The 18,116-nt window shown below is 35.4% G+C and overlaps 1 protein-coding gene across 1 annotated transcript in view; it reads right to left on the reverse strand.

Annotated features, from left to right (window-relative positions):
* LOC124607382 (cytosolic carboxypeptidase Nna1-like) overlaps positions 1-15,885 on the reverse strand; it is a 533,373-nt gene extending 517,488 nt beyond the window's left edge. The window contains exon 1 of the mRNA XM_047139698.1: positions 15,823-15,885. Within this exon, the coding sequence (XP_046995654.1) occupies positions 15,823-15,883 (61 nt within the window). The 5' untranslated portion in view covers positions 15,884-15,885. The remainder of the gene's footprint in view (positions 1-15,822) is intronic.
* Positions 15,886-18,116: the final 2,231 nt, after the last annotated feature.

Raw genomic sequence — 18,116 nt, forward strand, 5'->3', positions numbered from 1 at the left:
ATGACCAGGAACTTTACCTAATTTTTTGTACAAAGCCCTTCTCCCTTTCCTTACTGGTTCTGCAGTAGTGTGATATTAGCTTGCATCCAGCAAGATGCATCTATTCAATTTCAGTGATTCCCATGTGAAGTCCTAATAAGCTCAACACATCTGTTACGTTCCATTTGCCTTTTCAGTTTCTTGCATAGGTATTAGAAGTTCACCTCTTTTTATTACTGAGGCTTCTAGTGTTCAGTTTGTAGAGTTTTGTTTGATTAATTATTTTTTCAACTCCAACTAAATTTTTTTGCACATCTGTCTTTCAGATGATTTTACACTATACTGGGAACACATTAAGAATCACTGGCATAAGGTGGATAGTGCTTTGAGCAGACTGGATGCATCTGGTAATTAGCTGTGCAAATAGCCACCTACCAGAAGTGTTCACATGGAAAGCATTATGGTGCTTGTGTACACTCTTCTCTCCACAACAATTTTCTAAATTCTGCATAATCATCTTCCACAAAACAGTTCACTGAAGGTTTATCACACTGCCCAAAGAGTAAGACAATCTTTACACAGGTTTAAGGCAAATTGTCTGCAATTTGTCTGATACAGAATGAAATTTTCACTCCGTAGTAGAGTGATGATATGAAACTTCTTTGTAGGTTAAAATTATGTGTCAGATTGAGACTCGAACTCGCGACCTTTGCCTTTCGCAGACAAGTGTCCTGCCAACTGAGCTATAGCTTGGGGGATGTTTCCAGAATGAAATTTTCACTCTGTAGTGGAGTGTACACTGAAATAAAACTTCCTGGCAGTTTAAAACTATGTGCTAGACCGAATTCGAGTCTCAGTCCAGCAAATGGTAACTAAAGTTAATAGAGCCTAGTTTTTATGCTCAGAAACAGACAAAAATACAGAGACAGCAATATTTTAAGCAAAGGCAATGCAGTCAGATACACAGAGAATGAATAATTGTAGTATGACAACCCTGGGGTTGCCGATGGCAGTGATAGTTTGGAACAGGGAAGCTGATGTGAAGAAATGTGAATGGTGCCGACTTTTAACAATAAGCACATCAGCACTTACGGTCCAGCACTAACTTACCATACTTTTAATATAGCTAGTCTGTTGAAGGCTCATAGGACACAAGGTATTCTAAAATTATCCTTACAATCCTGATCAAGCTTATTTCAGACATGGGGATAGGTAAAAAGATGTGGTTTGTGGCACTATGTTCACATTCACCTAAACTGATTTTCTGTTTTGTTTTATTTTTTGTTTTTTCTTTTTCAGGTTAGTTATTGATTTAAATGGTCACCCCCAGCTCATAGCACAGTATGTGTAATGGTTGACAGAGGGCAAATCTGATACCCAGATGCAACAGATCTTCTGGACACCTTACAGAAGCACACTATTGTCACATCCAACCATCTGACAGTGGTACATGAGGAATCCAGAAGTGCCATGAGGAGAAGAGGATGAGTTCCGGGCATCTGAGCATGAGTGATACGAATGTAGAACAGTTGCAACGGGAATTTATCTGGGGCCCAACCAAATCAATACGTCAAATGTCTCAACAGTTGCAGTAACCACCAACCATGGTGTACAGGGTGCTCCACGAGAGGCACAAGCTTCATGCCCACAAAGTGCAGCTGCTGCATGTGCTTCAATCTGATGATAGGCCAAAGCACAATGCTTTGCAATTGAGATTCTAAGACACATTGATGGTGACCCAGACTGTCTGAAAAATGTGATATTCATGAATGAAGCTTGCTTTCATGTGTCCCAGAAGGTAAACAGACACAATATGTGCATCAATTGCTCTGAGAACCCCTAATTTAACATGGGAACAGTGCACAATAGTCTAGAGGTAAAGCTATGGTGTGATCTGCTTCATGACTGTGTTGGGGAATTGATTTTTCTTTTATTTTTTTTTATTTTTTATTTTTTTTCAAAGGTTTATCTGAATATGTTGGAACAGTTTGCACTTCCACACATTGAGGAACTTCACCTCAATATAATGCTACAGCAGGACAGTGCCCCTCCTCACTCGACCTCCACCATTAGGAAGGCTTTGGACATTATATTTCCAGGTTGCTGGATTAGCAGAGGAGGCCCTATTTCCTGGTCCCCAAAGCATCCAGACATAACCTCATCAGGCTGTTTACTTTGGGACTTAAAGAAAGCTGCTGTCTACCATACCGTACTGAGGGGTGTGCATGAACTGTGAGCTCACATCAAAGCAACAATTTCATATATTAATGAGGGTACAAGAGGCAGGACATGAGAAGAACTGGGATTCCTATCCCCGATGTTATTCAGTCTGTACACTGAGCAAGCAGTAAAGGAAACCAAAGAAAAACCTGGGGTAGAAATTAAAGTTCAGGGAGAAGAAATAAAAGCTCTGAGGTTTGCTGATGACATTGTAATCCTGTCAGAGACAGTAAAGGACTTGGAAGAGCAGTTAAATGGAACAGACAGTGTCTTGGAAGGAGGATATAAGATGACCATCAATAAAAGCATGACAAGGATAATGGAATACAATCAAATTATATCAGACAGTTCTGAAGGAATTAGATTAGGAAATGAGACACTCAAAGTAGTTGATGAGTTTTGCTATTTGGGCAGTAAAATAATAAATTACGAGAGAGCACATTCCGGGAAGAGATAGGCAACATATTACTACCGCCCACATATATCTCGCGTAATGATCACAACGAAAAGATCCGAGAAATTAGAGCAAATACGGAGACTTACAAGCAGTCATTCTTCCCACGCACAATTCGTGAATGGAACAGGGAAGGGGGGATCAGATAGTGGTACAATAAGTACCCTCCGCCACACACCGTAAGGTGGCTCGCGGAGTATAGATGTAGATGTAGATGTAGATGGCCAACATAGAGAGGATATAAAATGTAAACTGGCAATGGCAAGAAAAGTGTTTCTGAAGAAGAAAAATTTGTTAACATAGAATACAGATTTAAGTGGTAGGAAGTCTTTTGTAAAGGCATTTGTCTGCAGTGTAGCCACATATGGAAGTGAAACGTGGATGAGAAACAGTTTAGACAAGAGAGTAGAGGCTTTTGAAGTGTGGTGCTACAGAAGAATGCTGAATGAATAAAAATAATGAGAAATGAAATTTGTGGCACAACCTGACAAGAAGAAGGGATTAGTTGATAGGACACATACTGAATCATTATGGGATCTCGAATTTAGTACTGGAGTGAGGTGTGTGGGGATGTGGGGAAGGGGGGGGGGGGGGGAGACACAGTTAAAAATCATACAGGGAGACCAAGAGATGAATATGAATACAGTAAGCAGATTCAGAAGGATGTAGGTTGTAGCAGTTATTTGGAGGTGAAGAGGCTTGCACAGGCTAGAGTAGCACGGCAAGCAGCATCACACCAGTCTTTGGACCAACGGTCAAAACAACACCATACTAATTTATGCAGATTACCAATTAATAATAAGATGATTGCATATGCAACCTGAGGTGCCACCCCATAATGTCAATATTAATTCTTGAACAAAAATGTTTGATGACCACTGATTAATGCCAACATGGAATTGTTTCTACCACCAAAGCATTCATTGAAACCCACAGACAAACGAAATGTAGCCTAGTAACAAATCTATAACTACAAAAGGTACTCAGAATAAAAGTCCAATAGGTGCAGAAAGAAATCTACCAAAACTACTCCCAGAAAAAGCAAAAAATTTGTGTCACAAATTTCTTTTCTCATCAGTTTTACATATGCTGTTGGTCCTCTTGGCGTTATTTCAAAAAAAATATTGCTCAGAAGCCAGTGGTAATGCAGACTGAAAACTATTTGGTGCTTTTTGGGGGAGAAAATGACATTTACATAAGAACAGGACCATGGCAGTAGGGAATTCTTTTTTTTATTTATTTATTTTTAAACCTTTGTGATTTGTATTGTACCAATGCAACAGATCATAGTGAACGCAAATGATATGATCTTCCTTGATGGCCCTGTGTAACCACAGAAATTACAGAATTTGAGAGTTACCTGGAAAGAATCTGTAGAAAATATAAAAATGTAACATTTATAGATGCAATTGGCCTAAACTGGGAACACCATTAAAGACATTGCCTCCATATGAACTGTAGAGGCAAGAAATAGATAATGCTAAATATAGTTCACCATCAGCCATGTCATCCTCAGTCATCTGAGATCCCTTAAATAATAAAATACATAGCTGTTCCACTGAAAATGGAAGTCTGATTTGAACCATTAATGGTCACAAGTTAAACCAGTTAAAAGGCAAATCAAACTTAATAAACTGGAATAAATTAATCCTGCAGGATATGAATGCAAACAAGTCTGCAGCCAAATCATTAAAGATTCTAATGAAATCTGTTCTTCATATCACTAGGATCATTGCAAGCAGAGCATCCTATTAAACCCAAAAGACTATGCAGCTAGTATAAAAATGATAACAAACTCAACCAAATGTACTCAGCAAAAGGGGATTATAAATCAGAAATCCAGTTACTTAAATGTAAAGTAAATGGTGAACACATTCTTAATGCACAAAACAAATGTAAGCTTGGATGGGAGGTCAATAAAACAGAAATAAACTCTGAAATGAAAGCCAGTGCTTTTCTGAAGCAACCAGATGTATTAAACACACTTTTTGGCAAGCCCTTCTCAGCCATGAGACACTCTCATTTGAAATACTGACTGAAAAGTTATATTAGTATGGAAAAAGAGAGAATGCTCTTGACTTTATGCAGTCCTACCTCAGTGACAGGCAGCAGCTTATGTGTTCAGAGAATCAAAACTCAGATTGTCTACCAGCCTTAACAGAAGTATCTCAAGGCTCAGTTCTTCAACACTATTTTATTTATTATATATATAAATGATCTGCCCTTAGTATTGCCTTGTGAAACTGTGCTCTATGTAGACAGTGCTACACTAGTTGTACAGGAGAGAACCTGGATGGTCTACAGCTTAATGTAGCAACAAAAAAGACATATGCAGCACATGATTTAAGGCAAATTATACAAAAACTGAAGAATATTGTTCTATTGAAATGCACTGAAACAGGACACTATCTCAGCAAAACTTCTTAGTTTTCATATTGACTAAAGGCTTGCATAACATACTCATACATACAAAATATGTAACAGACTCTCTCAGGTAGTGTCTATTGCACAAATAGAGAAGTTGCATCACCAAAATGTTCTTATTATATGTATACTTTACCTTCTTCCACTCACATCTGACATATAAAATTCTATCACAGAAAAATTCCAGTGATGCAAAAATAATATTTAAATGGTAGAAAAAGGATGTTACATGCACCATCAGAATCTTGTAGAAATTACTTTAAGGAATTTAATATGATGACAGTACCAAGTATAAATATTTGCAGTAGCCTGATCTATTTTAAGGAAAATATAAATCTATTTAATCTAATAAGCTTAGTACATCAGCATAACCCAATAAATTTACATACAACTGCCATGCCATATACCATTTAGCAAAGATTCATGACCATTATAAACATCTTGCCATCGTGCTTTTTTAACATAGTCCTAAAAACTGGTGATACAGTGTGTGTGAATAAATTTCAAAGTAAAACTGAAAAATGGATTAAAAGTTAAGAATATCACACAGTGAAAGACTGTCATGAAAGTATACTTCATTATGATAAGCTATTTACAATAACAAAATGCAGTACTGCGCAATACACAAAGTTAAATATATCAATATATAAAATCAGATGTAATGTTTAATATATAGTGTGCAAACATAATGTATTATGTAACTGTATTAACTGATTATTGTAAATATATTTATGTAATGTGTAAAGTCTAATGTAGAAGTGGAAAATATATAATCTGTAAAATTTGACAGCAGCAATTAAACAGAAAATCCTCAAAGGTGAATAAATCTATTCTATTGTATTCTATTCTAAACTGTTGCCTGCACTCCTACTTTGAAAATTTCATTACATAACATCCATTTAATATGAATTATATCCAACAAAAATACCTTCTTGGTATTATTAACCTTTTCAGCCTCACCCTGCATTTTTATGTTCTGTATTGTTAGGCTGCAAATAAATTTGTTGGGATGCGTGTATGCTTCTGTGTGCTATTAAGTAAGCACTGAAGCTATTAGAGTTAGCTACACTGAAGCTATCAGATTTGTAGCACTTCCTGGGTTTTATCACTGATTTGGGAGGCTTTATGACCTAGCCCAAATGTTACTACCGCAAACCGAAGCTCACAATTCTGCTAATTCCTCTTGTGCTTTAGCCAAATACACTCAAATTTTCACAATTGCAGGAAACAAAACTACAATTTTACAAGGCAGAATGTTATGACTACTTTGTAAGTTATTGTTAATGAACATATCTAAATAATAATAATACGAAACATAAAATAAAGGTATTTTTGTTATTTCCAATTGTTACTCAATCTCAATAATAATAATATGTAACATATAGATATACACTCTTCATTCAAATAATTAAAATAATTTCCTATTTCATATTTTATTCTCCTTAACAATTGCTTCTATATCACAGAGAAATATTTGAACAGAAATCATTATTCTAATTTATATTCAAGTATTCCTCTATGATAAACAAGGAATTGTAAAGGTGAATAAAATAGAAATTATTTTAATTATTTGAATGAATAGTGTATATTTGAGAGTTACGGGACCTAAAGGTCATAGTAGTTTCTATTTACAGAGTATCAGCTACAACTGAAGCTTTTCTCACCAAATTTCAGAGCCTGCTTAAAACCTCAATAATTAAAAAAGGAAAAACATTTTAATATCTGATGACTTTAATATTAATACCATAGCTGAAAGTAATGACACATAAACAACACTGACATAATAAATAACTTTAGCTTCAATGTATACTTCATGCAAGCCACTACAGTAAATATACAGTCAGCGACCTGCACTGATAATATTTTAACACATTTTGTGTTTGAAGATATTTACAAATTTTGCTTAGATTTAGGAATCTCTGACCCCTTCTGGATTATCCACTGAACTAGTAAGAATAAACAGCATGATTTCAAGTTATGGAAGCTGTATAAAAGGAATTCTGATGAAAACAGTTCAGTAAAGTGATATTGAATGGCCTTTTGACTGCTGTATTTCAAGTAGTAACTTTGAGAATTTTTAAGTAGCTTTCTTGAGATGTTTAATTAATGTTTTCCAGTTAAAAACATGTGTGAACAAATGACTGGTAAACGTAAGTGGATGACACAAGGTATGCAAATTTCTAGTGTCAGGAAGAGGTAACTCCACAATGAACTGAAATATGATAAAACTGCCATTTTACTGAGTATGTTAGATATTATAATTTTTTTAAAAAAAAGGTGTGAAGACAGCCACAAAAATGCCAAACTATAAGTTGATTTTACAACCTAAAAGTAAGACAAAGACTGTATTGTCTGCTGCCAAATCACAATTCAGCATTGGAGTTAGTAGCCATGAAATATCTATGATTAATGTAGGTGATTGCCTTACTGTAAACCCAACTCCAAAATCAAAGTATTTAAATAGATTCCTCAAAAATATGGCTAGGTCAGATGTTGACATAGTAGGGTACCAGAGGGAAGTAAATCCCATTGGACACCATCCAAAAGCTGAGTATGTAACGGATTTTCAAAAACACTCAATAAAGAACGTGGAAAATGTTATATCATCAAAAAGTAATAATTCTGTTAGGTGGAATGGGATACATGCTGAATTTGGAACAAAGCAGGTGGATTCCTTCAAGCTGTTCCATTTTCTCTTCCTCCATCCCCAAACTATTATTATTATTATTATTTCATTATTTTATTACTACTGTTATTAATTTTATGTGTATGTGTAAATTCTGAGACGCCTTCAATTTTGTCATTAATATAACATGTGCACAGAACCTAAAAATCTCAAATACTGACACAGGGCTTATCCAACTTCATTATCTATTACATTCCTTTTGTTATCAGGAATACAATGAGATAGTTAGTTCACCTAAAAACTGTACTAATTACTAAAATCTATAATTTTGAATTTCATTATCATTGTTCATGTTTAAACATATACCTCATTACTGACTTCCTGATAAAGAAGATGAAAAACTTATAGAAAAAATAAAGGATTGAACAGCTAAAGATGAAAATATGTAAGCGACTCTTGCACTCAATTAATTCCAGAGTAATTAACGCCCATAGTTAAAACATTGTTGTTGTTGTTGTTGTTGTGGTCTTCAGACCAGAGACTGGTTTGATGCAGCTCTCCATGCTACTCTATCCTATGCAAGCTTCTTCATTTCCAAGTACCTTCTGCAACCTACATCCTTCTGAATCTGCTTAGTGAATTCATCTCTTGGTCTCCCTCTACGATTTTTACTCTCTGCGTTGCCTTCCAATACTAAATTGATGATCCCTTGATGCCTCAGAACATGTCCTATCAACCGATCCATTCTTCTAGTCAAGTTGTGCCACAAATTTCTCTTCTCCCCAATTCTATTCAGTACCTCCTCAATATTTAGGTGATCTACCCATCTAATCTTCAGCAGTCTTCTGTAGCACCACATTTCAAAAGCTGCTATTCTCTAAACTATTTATCATCCATGTTTCACTTCCATACAGGGCTACACTCCATGCAAACACTTTCAGAAAATACTTCCTGACACTTAAATCTACACTTGATGTTAACATATTTCTCTTCTTCAGAAATGCTTTCCTTTCCATTGCCAGTCTACATTTTATATCCTCTCTACTTCGACCATCAGCATCAACAGACAAGAAAACTAGCTATGCTCAGCCAGACTATATTACGTTAGAACAAGGAGTTTGAAACTATCTCAGTTATGTTGCTAAGTTTTTTGCTAATGAAGGTGTCTTTCTGTTCAGGTGTATTTTTGCTTCTGGTGAAGGTATATTTAGATATACCAAAACTGTGGTCATGGATTTCAATAAATCTTTATCTTGCAACTTTTTGGCTGTTACCATTTACAGCGGACATTCCATTATACTAGTTCTGATTTTCTTGATGTTCATCTTATATCCTCCTTTCAAGACACTATCCATTCCATTCAACTGCTCTTCCAGGTCCTTTGCTGCCTCTGAAAGAATTACAATGTCAGCGGCAAACCTCAAAGTCTTTAGTTCTTCTCCATGGATTTTAATTCCTATTCCAAATTTTCTTTTGTTTCCTTTACTGCTTGCTCAATATACAGATTGAATAACATCAGCGATAGGCTATACCCTATCTCACTTCCCAACCACTGCTTCTCTTTCATGCCCCTCAACTTGTATAACTGCCATCTGGTGTCTGTACAAATTGCACATAGCCTTTCGCTCCCTGTATTTCACCCCTACTACCTTCAGAATTTGAAAGAGAGTATTCCAGTCAACATTGTCAAAAGCTTTCTCTAAGTCTACAAATGATAGAAATGTAGGCTTGCCTTTCCTTGACCTACCTCCTAAGATAAGTCATAGGGTCAGTCTTGCTTCATTTCTATGGAATTGAAACTGAACCTTTCTGAGGTCGGCTTCTACCAGTTTTTCCACTTGTCTGTAAAGAATTCATGTTAGTACTTTGCAGCCATGACTTATTAAACTGATAGTTCAGTAATTTTCATACCTGTCAATATCTGCTTTCTTTGGGGTTGGAATTATTATATTCTTCTTGAAGTCTGAAGGTATTTCGCCTGTCTCATACATCTTGCTCACCAGATGGAAGAGTTTGTCATGGCTGTCTCTCCCAATGCTATCAGTAGTTCTAATGGAACATTGTCTACTCGTGTGGCCTTGTTTTGACTTAGGTCTTTCAGTGCTCTGTCAAACTCTTCGTGCAATATCATATCTCCCATTTCATCTTCATCTACACCCTCTTCCATTTACATAATATTGCCCTCAAGTACATTACACTTGTATAAATCCTCTATATGTTTTTCCACCTTTCTGCTTTCCCTACTTTGCTTAGAACTGGCTTTCCATCTGAGCTCTTGATATTCATACAGGTGGTTCTCTTTTCTCCAAAGGTCTCTTTAATTTTCCTGTAGGCAGTATCTACCTTACCCCTAGTGATATATGCCTCTACACCCATATATTTGTGCACTAACCATCCCCACCGACCCATTTTGCACTTCCTGTTGATCTCATTTTTGAGACGTTACTGAAATAGAATTCCATTTCTAGGCAAACTATGCAGCATAATTCAACAGAAATGATTACTGTATCTGAAAGTCCATGTTAAAATGAATCTCCTCAACTACTCATAAACATAAATCAAAGAGAAAACTTCAGTTTTAATTACTGTCAATTTATGTTGAAAGCCATTTTTGTTCAGATGAAGTTCAGTTTGCAATGAGTCATGAAATGAGCCAGATCTGTGTCCAAAAATACAGAATAATATACTGCATATGATACAGTACAAATTACAAGTCAAAAATGTGGCACAAGCTATCTATGAGAGTCATTCAATAATTAAAAAGCCAAATTGGTCTGGGGAAAAAACTGTTAGTAGGTCAAGTTCAGTACTTTTATGGCTTTTAGTTGGCATCACTGGGATGAGCCCTGATTAGCTGATGTATAAACATTGTTTTGTTTATAATATCAAAAATATATTTCAAGATGGTGAGTCTGCTTGAAACATCCATTTTAGTTGAACAATGTTCTGTTATTCATTTTTTACTTGTTGAAGGCTAGAAACCAGTGAATCTATACTGTATAATGTCTAAAGTTTATGGTGAGGGTTGTATGAATCATGCAAATTTTTACAAGTGGATAGAGCAGTTCAAAAATGGCTGCGACTCAATGACTGACGAACACCATTCTGGCTGGCCAGTTGCAGTTTCAGCTCCCTCACTTGAAACTCGAATTGATGACATTATTCGTGCCAACTGCCATGTGACTGTGGAAATGATAGTTGATGATGTTCAAGTTAGTACTGGTACAGTTCATAACATCATCTGTAACATGCTGAAGTACCGCAAAACTTGTGCAAGATGGGTCCTAACAGAGTTGATGTGGCTACACAAGGAAACACGGTTGAGAGTGTGCACATAGCTAAAGGAATGTTATGAAAGAGAAGGTGAGCACTTTCTCAACAAAATTTTAGCTTGTGATAAAACTTGGGTTCACAATTATGAGCCACAATCAAAAAGACAAAGCATGGAGTGGAAGCACACCACCTCACCTGTCAAGAAAAAATTCAAAACCCGAGCATCAGCACGAAAAGTCATGTTGAGGGTGTTTTGGGATGCTGAAGGTTCAGTTTTTTGTGATTATCTTGAAGAGCAGCATACAATGAACAGCCAATACTACTTGGATTTGCTTTTAAACCAGATGAAGCCAGTCATGAGATAGAGACATCATGGACCTCAGAGGGGAGGTGTGATTCTCCAGCGAGACAATGCACATTCACATATTGCTCAAGTAACCTGTGAAACCATCAACAAAATGGGCTGAAAAGTACTACCTCATCCCCCTTACAGTCCTGATTTAGCACCTAGTGATTTCCATTTGTTTGGTGCAATGAAGGAGGCATTACACGGGAAGAGGTTCCAGACAACGAGGATGTGAAAAAGTTTGTGGGAAATTGGTTCAAACATCAAGATAAAGTGTTCTTTGCGGCTGGAATAAAAAAAGCTTGTAACCTATTGGAACAAGTGCATAAATGTTTAAGGGGATTATGTTGAAAAGTAGAAAAAGTATTGTTTTTTTTTTTTTTTTAAATAAATGGTTTTTTCTCCAGACCAAATTGTCTCTCTAATTATTGAATGACCCTCGTAAATTTCATGTCTGGAAGTTAATTCAGTCACTCAGTCATTATTTCCTAATGACTGACTATTAACTTGTAATTATTCCCATGGACTATGTCAAACTTCAATAATGATTATCACTCACTATGACAACAGAGCTAGGCTAAGAAAAGTGTTACTTACTGTGCATATCTTGCTAATATTGACTATTAAATTTGAGAGACAGTGACTGTGCTAATTATTTGTTCACATACTTGAATTTTTATGAATATTTGCATTAGTATTAGGTTATTGCACTTGAACAATCATATTATAGAACATAAACTGACTGTAGTATGTCGCTATTTGTTTTATCTGTCACATAATTAAAGTAAAGGAGACACAAACTGGTGATAAACAGTAGCTCATTCAGCGTTAAAATTCTAGTAAAGTGTTTGAACTGCAAATTTCTGGTGTAGCCTTCATTATTAGTAATATATTGGCTCCCCATCAACTTTTCAGCCAATTTTGACAGAGGCGCTGCTACTGAAAGCAAATTTGTACAGGAAATGGAAAGGCTATAAAGTGATTAAAGCACGGTACCACATAATAGCACATCCTTTAACACAAATTATCAACCAATCTTTCGAACAAGGATGTTTTCCTGATATGTTGAAGCATGCCGAAATCACATCTCTGCTCAAGAATGGGTCAAGTGGAGACTTGGGAAACCATCACCCTATTTCTATTCTTCCAGCCCTGTCAAAAGTGCTAGAGAAAGTAAGCACAAACCAGATACAAAGTTTTATTGTAAAAAATGATACATTATGAGTAACCAATTTGGATTCCAGCAAGGAAAAATCACTCTGGATGCACTGGATACCTTTAGTGAGAAGATATGAAAGCATTGGCTCAGAGGAGTAAAGTTACAGGCCTCTGACTCTGCAAACCATGCCTTGCTTATCTACAAATTACATAAATGTGGGATTAAGGGCAATGCTCTGAAATGGCTTACACCATACCTGCATAACAGAAAACAAAGGGTAATTATCATATGAATTGCAAAGAATTATTATTCTAAATGGAGTACAGGGTTGCAAGGTATGACTTAAGTTCCATTTTATGGTCAATCCTGTTCCTATTCTACATATATGACTTATCCATAAATATAAATTCCCCATCAGTTCTGAATACAAATGATACTTCGGTTTTAACTGAAGATTACAATGCAGAAAAAATTCTGAGTTGTATCATGAGCGAACTTCATATCCTAAAACCAGTTCCAGCCAAATAGGTTGAAACTGAATATTGAAAACAACCATAAGGTACCTTTCAAAACCAAGCATTCCAAATGAATGGTACTTAAAATACAACTTAACAATTAACTTATGAAAGAAGGTGATGTGATCAAATTTCTTAAGACTAAATGAGGACACAAACTTAAGCTGGAATACAAATATTGACTTCCCATCAAATTAATTAAGCAGTTTTATTGACATGAGTTCACGAAAAATAACACATCATTGTTATTTTGAGTTCGTTGTTAGGTATGGCACAATTTTCTGAGATGTTCAAATAGTGTGTCACGAATATAGAAACTGCAGAAGAAAATTGTCAGATATATGTGTACTGCACAGCAAAGAGAATTTTGTCGGCCATAATTTTGCAAACTACAAAGTGGAACCGTTCCCTCCATATACATTTATGAAATTGTAATCTTCCTTCACAGCAGCCAAAAATTATTTGAAGCCGATCATTTTAACCATACATACAATACGAGAAATAAAAAGAATTTTATGCTACCCACATATAAACTGAAATTATATGCATGGGCTTGACAGTATATGAGGATGACAATATATAATAAATTAGTGGGTAGGATATATTTAATATGAAGCCAGAATTCTAAAAAATAAGGCTACAGCAGATTCTGTGGAGAAATGGTAGAATAATCATAAAGGATGAAATGATAATCTGAGCAGCAGGGAGGGGGGTGCTTAGTCTTAAGATTTATTAATTATATATATGAAACAAATTATATTACTGTATTTAAAAACAAAGATGATGTGACTTACCATACGAAAGCGCTGGCAGGTCGATAGAAACACAAACAAACACATACATACACACAAAATTCTAGCTTTCGCAACCAACGGTTGCTTCGTCAGGAAAGAGGGAAGGAGAGGGAAAGACGAAAGGATGTGGGTTTTAAGGGAGAGGGTAAGGAGTCATTCCAATCCCGGGAGCGGAAAGACTTACCTTAGGGGGAAAGAAGGACAGGTATACACTCGCACACACACACATATCCATCCGCACATACACAGACACAAGCAGACTGTTATGATGCTGTTACTAAGATTGGTTGTTCAACGTTTATTGTGAAGTTTTAGCACAATTTTGACATGTCTCCTGTACCTAAATAAAATTATTTACATTATGTACATTATGAGACTAATAAACCACAATTAACAATTCAGAGACAACTTTAATCTACATTTGAAAATACATCTAGTATCTGTCAGACATATTAATTCTCTGGGCAGATTATCACACGAGTTTTATAGCTGTATATTGCACTTCTTTCTGTGCCAAAATTAGATTCAGTAGAGAGAAATGCATATAATTTCTGTTTCTAGTACTATATTGGTAAACACCTCTATCACTCTCAAACTACAATGGATTGTTCATAACAAAGTCCACATGTTTTTGTAAAAAAGAACAGTTTTTTCTTTACCCATCATAGTTCTAAGATGTGCCTAAATTACAACACATGTAACTGAGGTAATTCTTGGATTAGACAACACAGAGCCCATTTAAGACATTAAACAATAGAAACAACTTGTGGTCATAAAATAAAGTCAATCATACAACAGAAATTCATAATAAATTAAATGAGCCAGAAACATGGGTTCATCAGAATTATCTTCACAGTGTTCTTATGTCAGAAACATTACTGACAACAACTGACAGTTTGGTTCCCCTCTGAATTTATTTTTTATGAGAGTACCTTCATTTCACATGCAATCTGACTATAAATCTGTTTCAAAGCCCTTTCTTATTGACAAACGATTCAGATAAATGGTTTATATCACAATAAAATTTGCATTATATGCTAATATGAAACCATTTTCCGAGATAAGAAAATGCATCCACTTACTGAAGCTGCATGTATATAACAGAGGAACAGTACATAACTTTGTTCGAAAGTTTTGTGTAAATAGCTATAGTATTCCCAATTATGGGTGCAAGATCTGTATTTACAAATATGAATGATTTAAAAAATGCTAACTGCTGCATTGATTTAGGCACATTTAGGAGCACAAATGGCAACTCAATGACCCCCACCCCTCAATAAAAAAATATTAACTTAGCATTAAGACACAAAACTTAACAATTACCTCTCATCGCTCTTATAAATACAATCAAATATTGATAGAGCTTGTGTCTTGTACATATTACAGTGGTTGATTTCGCATGATGCTGTCCAAACATCCTAAGTCACAACTAGATAGGAGAAACATTAACATTAAACTCAAACTTGGTTTTTGGCTTGAGATTAAAAGTGAATAACACAAAGATGTCCATTAACATTAAAACAGCGCATACAAACTTTTACACAATACCTCTGAGTTAATAAATTTTCTGTAATTAAAGTATGAATTTTTAAAAGCATGTCTGTATTTTGGTTATCATAAAATATTAAGTAAAACTATATTCTTAGCAGTCAGTACATAAAAAGGTAGAGTAATCTGCCAAAAGGTAAGAAGGTAGAGTGGCATTAAACAGCATTTAAATTCACTGCATGCAAACTTATTTCTTTTGGGAAAATAATAAACTCAAGAGATAGTAGTTTGACAAGTAAAGTAACCAAAGATAGAGGAATATCACAAAATATTTATTGAACAGATACAAACTGAGTGATTAAGGAAAATGAACATCTCCCAGTCACTACTTCACAAGTTATTTAACTGCATTCTTACCACAGATCACAATTAAATATAGTTTATTTTGTAATTTTAAAATAAACAAAAACATTCTCATTGTCCCTGATACATTTTGCTTTTCCAGCTACTGCAAAATGTGAAAGACAGCAACAGTTTTACTCACCCTTCGAACAGATAGGGAACAGTGCTGCCTGCAGCTGTTTAACAAGAGCTCCTGAATCCATAGTCTGACAGTCTGAGAAGTAGCTGGGCCTGCCTGTGGGGCCCTCCGACTCCCCCACCTCACACTCACACTCATTTCCCCTCCCTGGTTGAAAAGTGTGACTCATTGTTGCTAGGGGAGTCGGGTTCTACACATCATTGCTCACAGTGCTGTGGCAACTGACCTGTGGCTGCATGCAGCTGCTTATGTAGAAAATAATGAAAGACTGCTTACAGTAAATGCAGTGCCATATATATCCTCATCTTAAATGGTAGTACTAGACTCAGGTACTACTCCATGCATAGTCTGAAGTAGAGATTTCAAATGAAAGAATAAGTTAAACAAAAAAGTGAATATAATAAAGAAATATTGTACTTCACTTTCAAATCATAAATAAACACGAGTGTCATTTTTCCATCATCATTTCAACAACCATCTCACAAAATCCTATGAAGTCAATGACACATCATTATGCTAGGGAGAAGAATAATTTACAATATGATTCAACAACTGAAAAATTATTTTTAACACAGTCCACATCAAAGAGAAATGATAATAGGAATGTAGTGGGAAAACCTAGAAGTTTTTCTGATTCAGTTATTATTGTCAAAAGTGCAACACTTTCACAAACTAGAACATTTAAAACTCTATTATACTTCAGAGGGTGCAACATTCCTGTGTAATTTTGACCTCTATGAAAGGAAAGTGAAATAGCATAGAAGATAAGAAATAAAGTAAAATAAAAGGAAAATGAACATTCCCATTTTTACAATCTACTTTTAGTTGTTCTTTTCTAAGTTTCTACACTCAAAAGAGCATGTATTTGAAGGTCACCTGACTTATCCACATTTTGCATATTTCAGAGAATGAGACAGATTAAGTCTACTTTTAAATATACTATAGCAAGCACTGTATCAACAGTCTCTAAACTGCATGAAATAATTTTTCAGTGTGAATTTTTAAGGATTTTTAACACTTAGAATGAATGTTGGTACGAAATGCCATAGGTTTGTAAAGTGAGAACTTTAGCATATTTGAATTTTTTACTGTCTATAGGACAACATTTATGATAGGCTGGTCCAAAAGTATCAGTGAGCAATCATGAAGTGAAAACTGATGATCCTGAAAACCAAACATGTTGAAAATAAAGAAAAAAAAATTAAAAGGATTCTTTTGAGTGAGTTGCCAGAGACAAAAGGTTATGAAAAGCAGTAACGAAACTAGAGCCCACCAGCTAGTCACTTTCTGAATGTTGCTGAATGAACAATGTATCAGTTTCCTTCCTTCTCCTTCGAAACAGTAAGTATTACAAGGGAATAAATGCCAACAAAGATAACCAAAATAAGTTACCAATCTGTTCTGAACAACATAAAACAAACTACAACTTACATCCTAAACATCCAGACGCTATACATGACCACTCTAGAGCAGTTGGGAAACATCTTGAAGTAACCAGACAAAAATAAAATTAGAAATAAAATTATCAGTAGTTGACTGCATCACACTGGGAGATCAAGAAGACACTTTACACACTGCAGCACAATCGACTGCATGCTCTGTTGCCAAATATTATGCTCCTGTGTGGGTTAGAAGACATCATATCAGCAATATTAATGTCCAGCTAAATGAAGCAAAGAGAATTTTCACTAGCATGCTAAAATTCACACCAGTTCTCTGGCTTCATGTCTTCTCTAATACAACACCACCAGATTTCAGACAGCATAGGCAGTGGGCTAAGAATGACTAAGCAACACGTGCTGGATCATTTCCTGGAAGCAATGTTTCTAGGAAATGGTCCAGTGTGTGTTGCTAACAGAATTCTTTCTTACTGTGCATATACCATGCTTTCATCATCTAGAAAGCCCAAAGGGAATCTCAACAGTCTCCACAAACATACTCCTTGTGATATAGAAAAGTGTTAGAGTTAACTGGACACTGTTGGACAAGGCCTGGTGAATTATACTTAACAAATGTAGTGCCTACAGGCATGCAATTTCCAAGCTGTTATATTATTAACAAATTTGTAATAACAAGACTCCAAGGACTCTGGGCTGGCTTCATCAAGGCCTCCTCAAAGACCCATGTGTCAATCAATTCCATGGACATTGTGCCCTGATGGAACTGTAATATTAATAATATATCTAAATGTTAACTTGCTATAATTTCATACAAGCCTGCTAATATTTTCAAACATTTGGTTTATATCCATTTTTTCTCACCAAAATAAAAAAACAGTTATCAGTTGCACAAAAAAA

Source organism: Schistocerca americana, chromosome 3 (genome assembly GCF_021461395.2).
Source record: "Schistocerca americana isolate TAMUIC-IGC-003095 chromosome 3, iqSchAmer2.1, whole genome shotgun sequence".
Classification (NCBI taxonomy): Eukaryota; Metazoa; Arthropoda; class Insecta; order Orthoptera; family Acrididae; genus Schistocerca; species Schistocerca americana.